The sequence below is a fragment of the Anarhichas minor genome, unplaced genomic scaffold, assembly GCF_050575085.1.
Source record: "Anarhichas minor isolate MPS153535 unplaced genomic scaffold, ASM5057508v1 ptg000011l, whole genome shotgun sequence".
Taxonomy (NCBI): domain Eukaryota; kingdom Metazoa; phylum Chordata; class Actinopteri; order Perciformes; family Anarhichadidae; genus Anarhichas; species Anarhichas minor.
In genome coordinates, this window is record NW_027466457.1 from 11,076,402 (window position 1) to 11,091,305 (window position 14,904).

The window sequence follows — 14,904 nt, forward strand, 5'->3', positions numbered from 1 at the left end:
TGAATTGTAATCAAAGCTACAGTTTGCCGTCTTTTATTATTATTATTATTTTTTCTTTTCTTTTTTGGAGAAAAACGCTCTGTGCTGTTAGTCATTTTCCAGATTTTGAAGCAATGACTGAGCTCAAGCCAAATAGGATTTACAACGTCAATGACTATGTGAGCTGGTCAGTCTATTGCCACGCCATGTGTTGAACAGAGAGCACACTGACATCTTAATCATGAGCAAAATCAGCACAGTGGGAGCAGGTGTCAGGGCGGGGTCCATTCGGATGTGGCAGGGGGGGGGGGATGGTGAGGACTGAGGAACCTCTACCACTGGGCTGCTCCCAGCTTGGCGGCCATGAGCCTTTGATCTATGAGTGGATGACTCTCATCACCAGTCTTGGAAGGGAATGAGGTTGCTTCAAATGGGACTTTGGGGGATTGGAGGGTGGAGACGTCTTCTCATTCAGATGGAGTGATGAGATTGGTCTGTGTCGGGTTGCCTGTACGAAAAGCACAATGATCTCAACGCTCTTGACAGGCACTCAAAGGAGGATTAAGACAGCTATAGCGGCAACATCTCTGCATTTACTAAAAACATTCATGAAAGAGCAGTATGACTTTGTGCTGTGAGGAGAAGGCCAGCATTCCCTTCTGCCAAATCAATGTGGTCCTGCTGTGGGGGGCCTTTGGTCGATTATCTATTGGCAGGCGCCTGGATGGGGCGGCCACCTGCTCCTAAATACCACTCTGATGTGAGATACTGACACAAAATAGCCTGAAAATTATGACCTAGCACATAAAATTCCAATCAGCACATTTTTCAGCACAATAACACGGCTCTTGTCATCCATCCTAGTTGTTTACAGGCTATGCGGACCGGCTGATTGTGAGAAAACAGTTTTTGAGACATACAGAGTTTTATCAGCTGACTGGAGATCTCTAAAAGCCTCAGGCTCAGTAGCATCGTAGCAAGCGTAGCTTTCGGCTATAGCCTAATCTTATCTCCTGGGTACATTGTGCTTTAATGGTTACACTCAGGCCACGATTTCCATCCCTCGGCTTCATTCCTAATCTTAAACTGTCTAATGTGATCTTATTTTGTTTGACCCCTCGTACCCACACAGCTGTAATCCCCTCACGCTCCCATCACTGCGTTCTCATGGACGTATATTGGCAGCGCTGCACCAATCCAATGCTCACACATTTAGCATTTAGAACAGGTGCCCTGCAGCACAGCTTGAGAGTCCAGATACACCTAGCTTTGCCACAATCCTTTTCTCGCACACTGCTTTCACTTCGAACTGTATTTACAGAAAGTGTTTGTACTGGAACACGGTAGAGTTTCCACCTTTTTTCCAACAAATAGAAAATACCCTGAAGGACAGGCCGAAGTATATTTTTATGTTGATTATATGTTTGAATTCTAATCGAATTGTTTTCCTTAGGAAACAACAGCAATACTGAAATTAGATAAGACGATCACAGACACTTCTGTATGTGAATAATGAAGACTTTCATTCTTTGGTCTCTAGTGGATTGCCAGGATAAAATAGCACCTCCTACCTCTTTGCAACAACTCTTCAGCAACATTTTGCAAATAAGCCAACTCTCGACCAGTTAAGAGTGAGCCATGAGATGCACTAAGCACATAGAGCCAAGAGGGGTCTGAAAAAGCACAGCGATCCAATAAGCAGAGGAAGGAACACATACTGAGAAAAAGTGTGCTCTATTTTCTTATTACCTAATGTTTTATATTTGAAAAATGACAGAGCAAATTTCAAACAACACCTTTTATCTGCCGGCCTGAGTGCAGAGAAGGATATGTGTGGGAGGTTTAGGCAAGAGGATATCTCTCCAGAGGGATTAGAGTAATGATAAACTCTCCACCGGCAGCAAACTCCAAACCCTTCATTACTGTCAGCACACGCGCAGCGCACATACGCAAACAGGTGTAGTAGGCCACACGGACAGACACACACTATGAGGCAGGCATTTTGACCGGCCTATTGCTTCGAACATTGAGTCAATTAAAAGAAAAAGACGGGCACAAAGATATGCAGAAACATGGGCTAACACAATGATGGATGGATGCATACACAAATACGACCCCCCCCCCCCCCCCCCCCCCCCCCCCCCCCCCCGAAAGCTGGTTCTTATAGCTCCTGAATATTCCACCCCGCTCAGTCAATCTGCATTCGGCTGGCCGTCTCCCCCCGCTGTGTCTCCACTCTCCTGGAACAAATACAGAACCGAGCCAAGGGCACCTCCAGGACTGCTTTGGCCAGCAATTTCTCCCCAATTCTCAGATCACCTCCCCAGTGACCGCCTGTCTGACATTCACACGTACACAGAGCTAATGACAGCCTTCGAGCCACCCAACTGTATAACTGCCCTGGAGGGAAATAAATATCTCCATGGTCACCGGTGCTCCTGTGTGGAACAGAGGATCAGGCTCGCCTCAGAAAGCAGCAAACACAGCCGACTTTGACCACAGGGAGTTGGGGATGATGTCAGTCAACAGTTTGGAAAGGTTGGGTGACTTTTTGGGAAACGTAACAGAATATGCTGCAACAAAAAAACGACAGCATATGTGGAAGGAAATGGGATAAAAATAATCTGTTTTGACTGGATTATGTTGTGTTGACTAAGCAAGTGTCACCTGCCTTTTTTTTTTTTAACTAGATGAAAATGTGATATCTGTCAAAGGTCCACCATAAGATCATACAAAAAAAATGAGTCCCTCCACTAAGTCCTAAAAGTTGCATTCGAGATGTGCCACACCGTACAGTTCTTTCAAAATGTTCCAAATACAAATTGATAAGGATCTTCTGAAAATGGGAGAAAGAATAAAGCAGATTGCTGCATTATGTTGCTGAGATAAAAATCCATCTGATTATCGAAGATTCTTGAAACAATCAGCCCCCACACTCTTTAGAGCCTCCTGTTTAAGCCCATCCTAATACAGTACTTACGTGCCTATAAGAACATCGACCACTAGCCCCAAAGCAATGAAAGTCATTTAAATGTAAGAGATGAGAGGAGAAAATGCACATTCCTCCTTCTGCACAAAAATACAAAATAAAGTTCAGCTGAAACTAATGTGAGACTTCTTCAGTCTTTTACACAAATCAGTTGGGTACTTTTCAAAAGTTACAGTCTTTTTAAACCAAATCATCCCTTTGTGTTACTATCCCTCTGCTGCGGCTCAGCAAGGAGACTGAGGAGGTACAGAGAGGGAATTTCATACAAAAAAGTCTGTAACTTTGGAAAACCCAACTGATTTATCTGATGCAGACTGCAGAAATCTTAGCTTCAACTAAACTTTGGAATGAATTTTTACACAGAGCAAGGATCCCGTTGTTACATTACATTTATATTGAAGGGATCTCTTTGCGGTATAGACTGGAGGAACAACTACAGCAACCAACAGTCCATTGATGTACATATAGTGGGCATGTCAGTATTGTTTTCAGATAAACTTGGAAACATGTCCTTCAAGCTCTTTGTCATCAAGGTGAAAATGGTTTAATATCCTATCACAGTTGTTTTTTTTAGATCTTTCTGTTTTCAGATACTTATTCCTTAACTCAGCTGAGTTGAAGAGACAACAGCTTCGAGCAGCTTTAACTTGACAAGAGTATCCTTGCTTATATATATAGTGAAAGTCAATTCTCGTCAACAACTCCTGTTGTTTTGGAGGGAGATGTCTGAGAGGAAGTGGCTTAGCTTGGGTTTGGAGAGTACAAATGTTAACTGAAAAGCTTTGTTGCAAACTGGCGTCTAGGAGACTTAAAGCTGTGATCTTCTCCAGGAAGGAACTGTCTAACAACAACACTGAGTAACATTATGGGCAGCGTTTAGTGCTGTCATTGGATCAAGTGAGAATATCTTGGCTGCTATGACTTTAACCACTCTTTTTTTAATGTCTCTCTTGCAAGTCACCCTATTTTATGGAGGTTTGATACAAAATCACTCATGTGCTCATGATTATTTGAATTGTTTAAAGGCCTAGATTGTTGTGCTAAAAACAATCAGGCTGTTTGTGCCCATTTTACCCCATTGGCAGCGGTTTTATTCGCTCTATGTAATTAGTTACACAATACTAGCACATTTCTCTACATTACATTGCATTTCAAAGTGCATCGTGCAACAAACTGCAATGACACAAATGGCAAAAAATACTTAACATGGGAACCCTAGATCCACTGTGTGATTCATTTGGTAGCGGAGGCTCTTATTCAAAGCACCTTACCGCATAAAGAGGGCGTAAAGTTTAGCATGAATGTTACACTAACCTCTTTTGTCAGTGTTAATTGCCTTATTGATTCCTGTAGGTAAATTCTCATTTTGCTTTCTTGTCCTTCCTTTGAATGTGGAGTTCGCTACAAAACAGCTCCCTCGGATTCTGCTCAATACAATAACAGCACAAAGTAGTGGAGCTGCTCTCTGATATAGACGCTTGAATCTGGCCTCGACAGGACTAAGCTGCCCTCCCACCCATTAGATTACATCCTTCTATACAGCACAATACTCCAGAGTATCGTGTAGTTTACTAGCAACTGCAGCCTCTACAGCGGGAACACACTATTACCATTCCTATGCAAACACGTTTATCTGTTACACTCACATTAATGCAGGATAACAAACTCAAATTCACACATAGTCCCCTCTGTCTTCCTCCCTCCCTCCTTCACACACACACACACACAGTGTTGCTGTATTATGAATGAGTCTCTTCCATCCTGTTACACTTCAGTGTCGCTGCATTCAGGGACATCATCACCACAACATACACAGAAACACCTCGCTGGCAGTGTTCAAACAGTCTGAGCAAGAGCATGCCTCTGACAGGGTTCACACACACACAAACACAGATACAATTACAGGGGAGTCCTGCTCTGCAGCTGAAAGGGTGCTTCCAGCAATCGTGCTGTTTGCACTTCAAATGAGTTTGGTCCATACGCTTGTAGCCAGAGAGGCAGACTGTGTTGGTGTATGTGTGTTGGGGGAAGGGAGGGCTCCTGGGTGTGGCCCCTGTGCTTGTTTTTACAGAGACAGATAGATATCTTGATGTCTGGATATTAAAAACTGTGGGGGAAGTGCTAATGACGTGGTGATTTTGTGGCGTGGCTGAGCATCACCTTGCATCAGGACAGAAAAGGAGCATAGCCCTGGGGCTTTTCTCCCTCTCTACTATGCCCGTCCCTGAGGTCCACCTCTCCTAATGCCATGCAATGTAGCGCTGACAGCTACCTACAAAAGCATCAGCAGGGGTGCGCTAAACAGCAACCAGCCCCCCCCACACTGCTCTTCTCTTTCTCAGACACAAAACAAAACACACTCACACCGTGGCAGACAGAGCTACAAAGATATATAGCAATGTGAACACCACATTTGCTTATCCACACGCATGCACACATACACGTTCCTTTACTGGGAATTACACTCTCCCCCTGCTTCTTCTCTTTCAGCTCTCAGCAGCTACCCCTCCTCCTGCCTCCACCCAGCACCCAGAGATAACAGCCTTCCCTTCGGGCGGGCGGGCAGGCAGGCAGCGGAGGGAACGGCCGTGGATGTGTTCTGCCTGCTATCTAATGAGCGTCGGAATGTCACCGAGGGCCTATCTGCTGGTCCCAGCCAGCCAAGCATCCATACATGTGGAATCAGCACAGTCTATCAAACAGCTGGCAGACAGCTCTGCTCCGCCTTTCTCCTCTCCTTTCATTCTCTTTGTATCTCAGCTTCTCTCTCTATCTCCCTCGCTCTTCCTGCATCTTTACAGTATGTGCCTCTCCCTGTCTATTTCTGATCACAAACAAGCAGCAGGCCCAGGTCTGCTTTGCCGGTACGCCTCCCCCCTGCCTCCCCCTCACCCAACGTCGTTGACTTAACATAGACGTCCCAAATGAAGGATGGAGGCGAGCTCTGTCATAAATAACGCGCCGCCTTCTCCGCCCGGGTAACCAGCAAAGGTAACGCCCGAGAAATAAGAGAGCGTAATGATGGCGAGGTGCCAGTCATGATTTTTCATTTCGTGACAAAAGCTGTGGGAGCTTCTTTCTATAACTGTCTTTGTTTATCTCATTCTCTCCCTCTCATTCTCCAATTCTTCCTTGTAGTGTCTCTCCCTCCCTTTCGCTACCTGCCTGTGCAGAGCACTTCTGACTGTTGTCTACACAGAGGACATCAAATGGCCTGCCTTCACAGAGGTGCTGGAGTTTGCTGCTCCATGCAGAAGTGCTGCTGTCTCAGCGGCTGTGCGCGGAGATTAGAAGACATCAGGAACGAGGAGGGGAGAGGAAAAATGTCGACAAACGATTGTGGTGTGTCTCTGTCCCAAAACAACATTGTTACTTTGGTACATTATGCGATCCATGTTGAGATCCTCCTTGTGAAGGTTTGAACGTTGCCACGTCTTTGGTTTTGCCGCTGATCTTGGGAGCCAAAAGCAATTCCCTCTGTTGATACTTTTGGCTGGGTTATAATAGACATCTCCATCCCTGTGATGGGGCTGTTAACAGTCTCATTTGGATTGTAATGAGTCTGACATCAAAATGACAGAGATGTAACACTGGGCCAAACAGTGCATATAAAAGTCAAGTACGACCGCAGCTTTGACACCTCCATTTTGCATAGTGCCATTTACTAAATGCCATAGATAACATAATTAACTTGGCCTACGCACACACTGCCGCACAACTGACAACATGGACATCTGTCTCACTCTTCTACCCATTCATATTTTGGTTACAGAGTGTCAGTGTTCGGACTGCTTTAACACTCCAGAAGATCACCAATGGGTAAATTCTAGCGTGGGGCCCAGTCACTCACAACATACATCTCCGTGAACACAGGGTTTTGTTCCTGCCTAATCTGATTATGCTAAATCTGTCATTGATTCTTTGCGTGATTCACCCATCTCTCCCCCTCAGCTCGCCCGGCTCACCCCACTTTTTCATGAAGACCTAACATTGCCCATTGTTCAGGCAGGTGGCAGTCTGAGGGCCCCCAAGCTTAAGTCCCATTAAGAAAACTGCAAATCCATCGCATGCTGCTGCTGACAAGTCTCCGGCACAGTTGTGCTACGGACGGTAAGAATCAAATACAAGCATAAGGGCTCCAGTATTATCAGATAATCGGAGATTTTCAAATCAGGCATCTCACTGGAGGAGCTGATCTGTGGTTTAATTAATGGGCTTCATCCTGTTAGACTTACAAGTTGTTCAAACAAAATACGAAAACGACAGCAGTATTTGTAACACTCCCCTTTCATTAAAAGCACTTTGGTCAGCTTTGCATCACATACATTCACATCTCATCTGGCACAGTTTATCTTCCATCTCTGAACAAAAATACAAGGAGTGTGTGTTACTGTACCTTGGAAGTGGAAAGCTCTAGACTCGCTGTGGAAGCCCTGGACCTGAGTAACTCCATCAAAGCCTTCTTCAAGCGTTAGTTCATCAAACACGCTGATGCGCAGGGCAGGGTCGACCCCAAAGCCTACAACTAATTTGCAAACACAAAAAACAAGAGTGTCATTGTTGTTAGCAGGGCAAGGACACCTGTGATGCTATATAGACAAATCAACCTGCTGGTGTCAGGAGAAGAGATGTGGTGGTTAATGTGTGCAAGCTGCTAGATCAAGCAGGTCAGATTATTTTTGTGAAGCCTAGGTGGCAAAGTATCTTTAAAGAAATACATAATTCAATTATCTGTATCTCATCTTATCGTCTACATGCTGTAATCAGTGACAGCCTGTGTCCTACCTGAGGAGGCGCAAAATATGCCGAGAAACAGAAATAGCTGTGATAATCCCATGGTGAATGTATAAAAAAAAAATAATTAGTCCATGTTTTGTCCACTTCCGAGAGACAAGTGTTGTTCAATCACATGCGAATGATATATCAACCTCGCGCAGAAGGCTATTACCAATCCCAAATGCTGAGCGGGGGCATCATCACAACTTTAGATGCCCAATGATGCAATAAAAAAAAAGAAGAAGAAGCAAATCCGGATAGGAGAAGAGCAAGGTAACAGTGTACAAATTATTCCATGTAACGCAAGGTTTGCGCCATCAGCACCATCAGCGGCACAGGTGGCTAACACAGGATGCACAAAGCGAGCTGCCGCTGCCTCACCAGCTGAACAGACGCTCCTACAGCAGCGTGAATGAGAGCTGCGGCCACTGAGGGAGGAGTGGAGAGAGAGAGAGAGAGAGAGAGAGAGAGAGAGGGAAGGGAAACCTGTCGAGGAGTGAGAGAAAGAAAGAAGGACAATGAAGCCCCCTTGTGGCCCGAAATGAGAAAACTCTTGACGAATCCAAAACAGGCCACTCGTATTGATTGCAACCACGCCTGTTACCAAGAGAGGAAAATGTGCCCCTCAATCCCTGATGGGGAAAATAATTGTCGTATACGGGTCGATAATTTCCTATAAATTCCGTAAAGGTTTCCTAAAAACACCTATATGTGATTTGGCTAAAATTTAAAAAGAGACAGCATTGAGTTAATTAATTACAGTTAATTAAATGCTAAACTATGGTTCACGTGGAAGATCAGCAGCAGAGCATGTAAAAGGTAACTTTGCTGCCTTCTTGGCCAGATGGGAAAATAGGTTTTATCTCAATGGATGTTACCTGGTTAAATAAAGCTTAAATTAATAAATAATAAAAGTTTGCCGTCTGTATACGGGCAAGCATATAATCCAATATATATGAATAATGAAATTTCCAATAAGGAAAACTTTTACCATGGTTTAAATTAAGTGGTTCTTCGATGGAATTCATGCGGAAATAAACAATTTCTATCAAACTGAGGACAGCAATTTTTTTTAAATGACATAATATATGTATATTATTTAGCCCAAGAAAACAAGCAGGCCAACCTAGCAAATTGATTGACTACATGAACTTTAGTATTTTGTTGAATGCTGAGGACATTGTATTGGCTGCAGAGAAAATGTCTTTTCAAGGTCAATGCCTTTAAAGGCGCTAAATAAAAAATGCAGAGCATATCTAATGCCACAAGTCTCTCAACATAATGAAGGCTGAGCCGGCGGCTGGCAGCTAACGGTGCCGACAGCGCTAACAGTGTCTACCTGAGGGAGAACTAGGGGGTGGCCGATACGCCTCCACGACGATGCCTTCGATCAGGCGCTATCAGCTGTTACTGCTGTATCAGCGCAGTGCAGAACTATGTGAGCCAACCAGTGGAGCACACAAAAAAGCATACGGCCAGCCAATCCGGCTACGTCAACAAAGCCCAGAGAAGCTAACATTACAACACACACAGGAGAGCGACTTCATTCTCTGCTCAGGTATAGCTATTACCACTAAATTATTAATATCAGGTAAATGCTGTTAGCTCTGTCAGCACTTTCACCGCAGTTTGCACTACTAGCACTGTTAGCTAGTAGCCGCCGGTTCGCCTTTGACATGTTGAAAGCCAATTAGAGGCCATCCAAAATGCTCTCAATCTTGGATCTTGCACCTTTAATGCTCTGAACATCGTGTAGAAAACCTTGAAAATAAACTAGATTGTATGTCTTGGTTTTGTTTTTAATGAAAAAGGGAGAGGGAAGAATTGTCAGGACTGGAGTCAGCAGGAAGAGCGTTATGGCCTGTGATGAATAAAATGCGATTATGTCTATGCCTAAATCTGACCTTGGTTATTCAACATTTTCAAAACTTCATGATTTAATGGTGCAGATGGAGTATGGGGCTTTAAGGAGGCCCCTGACAGTAATGTTATCCAGAGTTGAGTCGTATGGTGCTTTCTTTATGGTGCATAAATGTACTGCAAAGCGGGCTAATGAAGGGGACATTGCATTGGAGTCTTGTCTTGTAAAGCAGAAATGTGAGACGCATTGTACAGTGACTACAGACACTGACCAAAAAGATCTTTAATTGGGATACAGCACCCAGCTATCCTTGGTCAAATAAGGTTGCTGCGATATTTCATCTTTCTGATTATACACCTTATACACAAGTTTCATTTTCAGTGTAATATAAAGAAAGATAATATAAGCATTAACTAATATTTTTGATTTTCTTTCACTCATACTTACTCTTGTGATACTACACTATTAAAGTCAGAGGATAAAAAGTGGCCCAGAAGTAGCCTACTACAACATCTGGATTTGCTGTCTGTTAGTCTTAAAGACGTTCCAGCTGTTCCCCTGAATGGTGGAGAGTCCCTAAACATTTGAACCTCCTTGGTGGGTTCCCATTGATGTTAGATGAGGTCACAGAAGTTGTCAAAGTCAAATGGTAATCCTGATAGTCTTGACTCTAATTAATTAAAGTTTAACTTGCAATGAAACATCTCGGGAAGGAATGTCGAGACGGCATCATGAGCAGCAGGTAAGAGGTGCGGCAGTCCCCCTTCCTCTGTTCATGAAGGCTTGTTCCAGTTTGACGTATCGGCCTCATTTACTCCTCTTTCAAAACATCTGTCGTATCTGTCCTCATGCACAGAGGTTGACTGAAAGAAAACCAACTGTCTCAAAGAATTAGGTTTACCAGTGTGCCATAAATGAGGGAGAACTAGGGGGTGGTCAGAGTTATGACCTCCTGTAAGCATATCGTTTCGTTCTTTCATTTAGTAAAGTTGTCCAGTAAATTTGGAGTTTGGCTTTTTGGCAGGTGGTATGAAAATGTGTGCTTGGCTATCTGTGTGGCTCAGCCTTGTTAATGCCTTTTTATAGAGCGCAGATGCTTTGTGCTTTGAATATTTCTTAATGCGTTTTGCATCTTCTTTATCCATGGAGCCAATTACTATTGCGAGACATAACCATTTATCAGCAGCCATGCATTGCTAGTGATGTTTTTATTTTTTAAAGAGGAGGATAAACAGTTGCATTTCCCTTGAATGCTAATCAATTTCCTGCCAGATGGACGTGAATCGCAGCCCTTTCGTAACGGCCTGTTCAGAGGCGATCCCAAGTCTCCAACAAACCCCAGCCAATCCCTGGATCGCTGGGAAAGTGTTTTGTTGGCTGTGCCGGTCTGTTAAATCAGAGGCCAGCAGATATGATTATAGGAACAGTTCTAGATTCTGTGTGGTGCTAAGCTCCATCCCAAGGACTCCAGATTAACACCAATTTATTTGTCATATCAATCCTCCCTTCCCCTTGAATCCAGTTTTTACTAACGCCAATAACATGTTTTGAATTATGAATGAATTATGATTCATGCAAAACTGATGTGTTTTGACAAATAGGCCCTTGTCTGTGTAACTCACACAGCTTGTTCATAGGTCCACGGTGTGCAGCTAATGGGTTGCTGTTGTCAATAAAACAAAGGCAGGCAATGGCTCTGCAGTGGCAGAGAGCGTCACATCTGCTGCACGACAGGGCCCCCAATCCTCTATTCATTATTAATAATATTAGATTCATTCTGGGTACAGACACAGGAAATGTAATTACTTTGTAATGCCCACATTTCCTAACGTGCCATCAGGAAAACAAGTGTCATGAAAGCATGTGGCCAGCCAAGAATGAAAAGTAATAAAAGTACACAATGCGAACATACACCTACTTTCCTGCTATGCACACACACACACACACACACACACACACACACTGAATCTCTCAGGTCAAGGTCAGTGGAACAGTGGAAGTCCTTACTCTAAAAGATCCAGATGGGTGATGCATTAACTCTCAGAGGCTTATTCGCTGTGGCCATGAAAGCTCCATATAGACATACTAATGCCATAGACAAAATTAAATTGCTTACAGTAGCTGTGCCAGGATTGAAATGATCTGCAGAAAAACGGTCCTATTGTTCCCACAGGGCACTCCCAGGATACATTTGTTGCATAGTTTACTTTGTCTGTCTTTCAAATCAGACAATTAAGAATCACATTAAAAGCTGTGCGCTCTAATGAGTCATTACATCTGTCTGCTCAATAACGTGTTTATTATTCATTCTCACCACTTTGACGCGTTGACAACATTATGATTCAATGTAAAGCATTGGTGATGTCACTACGCAGCCACCAGTTGTATATAACTTTGTGTTGTCACTGCAAGACTGCAAGAACTGCAACAGTACAACAAGTTTAAATCACAAAAACAACTAAATGGTAAGCAAAACTAAGTATTAAATATAAAAATAAGCGCGGGGACAATAAAACAAAATATTGCATTAAAAATGAAAGATTTCCTGGAGCAATAAAAAACAAAAAACGTTTTTTTTCATTTAATTCATGTCACTGAAAAACAATGTTTTTCATTCTCTCAGTGCCATCTTGTGTGCATGGTAGTGAATTGCAGTGACAATATCAGAGTGTAGCAATACTGAGGTACAACAGATAGTGTCGCCCTTGGACCATGCCAGCGCTAAACACTTGATGACCTAAGATATGGGCAACACAAAGTAACTGCAGGAACAAGGTAGAGAGTGAATATAAAAAGAAATAGACTGTGTGCTGCAGGGCCTCCCTCAAAGGTTAAACTAGGTTTTTGTCAAAGGGTTTATTTTCAGCCTGGTGTAATGTCATCTCTTTTAATGTGGTGAGTAGTATCAGACTGGAATACATGAATATACCATAATTGATGTAAGCTAATGTAGAGAAAAGAGTGGAAACTTATATTGCTGGTTTTGTGGCCCTTTCCTATATCCATATAGTTGATATTAAGTCAATTCATTCTTAAAATAATAACTTTTCAATCAATGAATTCTTTCAATATAAAGAATTAACCGTGGTCAAGGACAATGGATGAAGTTTTCCATTTATTTTATTTTCGTCAATGAGCGTTGTCCCTAACACATAAATTACTTTAACATGCTCCCGAGGCCATATGCGGATGCATATCTTTGTTTTTTGTTTTTAACTTTTCTATCCCATTACCCCCCCAAGTGTGTGAGTGGGCCGGCTTAAATCATTGTTTTGCAAAAGCTCCATTTTCTCCACACATGGAAAGACCAAGGCATTTTAACATGTATGGATGGAGTAATGGAAAGGTTTCCTTTTCTGAATGAGAAAAACACCAGATTAGCAGGGACAGAGGGCTGAAACTGATTTAAAAAGATGTTTATTAAATGTTACCGGCTTAATATGGACTCTTAATCGAAGCATGGTTATACGTATGTTGATCTTTTATAGACTGCCCACACAGTGCAGTTGCTCAACACAGCCACTCCCATTCCCCCTGGATCCTATTGTGAATGTGTGCAGTGAGCTGGCTCATTGGGCCCTCATGGTGAATGGCCAGCAGCCATTCACTCAGCATACAGAAGCTCATTAGAACTCTATAGACACACAATTGTGAGGCTCACATTAGAAACTTCCTCCTCTGAGGCACAGACACCGCACACAAAGTGCCAGTTTGCTGCTAAGCTAAGCGCATTGTCTTCCTGATTCATAGAGCTTGGCCCTCCATTCACGATATTAAGTTCGAGTGGTGGAATATCAATTGCGTGTGCAATGGGCCGGTATCTTTTTAAGAGCTTTAGTGGGGTTAAAAAAGAGAGAAAGGGGATCTCAGCCGGTCTACAGAGTGCTAGCTTTCAACAGGGCTTTTGTGAGGATTCTGAATGAAGGGACCCCTGTTTTTTTTCCCTCCATTTCTAAAAAAGAGATGGACATCAAATAAATTCACATGAACTTGCTTCAGGGTGTTTCCAAGACCTACTGTTTAAGAATAGCCTAATTATACCTCCCTCTCCTGGAGCGCTCCTTTGGAATCTGGCTAATTACGAAGTGGTGAATCTTAATGATGATACGCTCTTAGCGATGCCTTTTAAAATGGGCACAGAAGTCGTGTGAGATTGGTTCTACCTAAAGTGACGATGAACACAGAGAAATACAGGATTCTAACAGGAATAAATCATGTTTTCAGAAGCGTTGTTAGTTCTGAGGTGCTCATAACAGCTCTTACAATTGCTGCACATTCTTATTTGTTGCTGAAAGGCTAATTAAAGTGGGAAGAAAGTGAGGCCCGAAGAACAAACTAAACTAATTTTCCCAACGTTATCACATAAAACATACCTTGACCACAATCAGGTTCCTTTCAAAGTGTAAAATAATACAGTTAATAAAAGCACAGAGAGCTGTGTGGTGTCCCCTTCTGTTTTCTCATATAAACAAATGACTCTCCACCAAACAAAAAGCCGTGGGGGACGATCACAGCCACTGGTCTATGTGGAGCCTGTTCACACACACTCACTACACAAAAGTAGATAGCACACAGACTTCCTAACACTCATCATGTGACAGAGCGCTATGCCTTCTCCACCAGTCTGAGGAATAAAACCTCAAATTTGATTACAAGCAACCTTTGGCTCCCTGGCCGTCACACAATAGGCCGAGCTGTCTGGGCCAATTTCCATGCTCAGCATGAGGTATCTACACGCGCAGACCGGAGCTCCCTGCCACCCCCCCCCCCAACATCCCCCCCCCCCCCCCCCCGACCAGTGTGGATATGCCTGTTTACTGTGCCTAAACTCCGGGTCTGTCGCCCCTCTTGTTGGACTTTCTATTCTAATGCTTAGGATCATTAGTTGCAGTGTGAAAGGTTACACAAGCCCCTCATTGGACGTGTTTGTACCAAAACATCCCGTCATGCATGTTTGTCTGTTTGTGTGACCAATATCTTTTTCTACAGTTGCAACCTTCAAATATGCAGCATATGCCCCCACAATACTGACAACTGGTACTGAATAAATATTTAAGTGATTGAGTCTGACGCCTGTGGAGCTGCATGGATCTCTCAATGCTGACCTAGACAGAATCCCACCAGGTATTAAACCCCTCTGTAAATGTCAAATAAAGGACTGAAGTTACCAAAGTGGAACACGTAACGGTTAGGAAGCTTGTCTTTAATCCTAAAACAGACGAGGCCAATGACCTGGTGTTTTTCAATGTGGTGCAATATTAAAATAACATTGTCATGTTGTATAAACATTGCTCTTTCA

General features: G+C 43.2%; 1 protein-coding gene across 1 annotated transcript in view; it reads right to left on the reverse strand.

The window, feature by feature from the left end:
* Nucleotides 1-8,070, reverse strand: part of nell2a (neural EGFL like 2a) — a 68,437-nt gene extending 60,367 nt beyond the window's left edge. Inside the window, exons 1-2 of the mRNA XM_076089969.1 lie at nucleotides 7,754-8,070; nucleotides 7,365-7,493 (exon numbers count right to left, since the gene is read on the reverse strand). Of these exons, the coding sequence (XP_075946084.1) occupies nucleotides 7,365-7,493; nucleotides 7,754-7,805 (181 nt within the window). The 5' untranslated portion in view covers nucleotides 7,806-8,070. The remainder of the gene's footprint in view (nucleotides 1-7,364; nucleotides 7,494-7,753) is intronic.
* Between the last annotated feature and the right edge of the window lie 6,834 nt (nucleotides 8,071-14,904).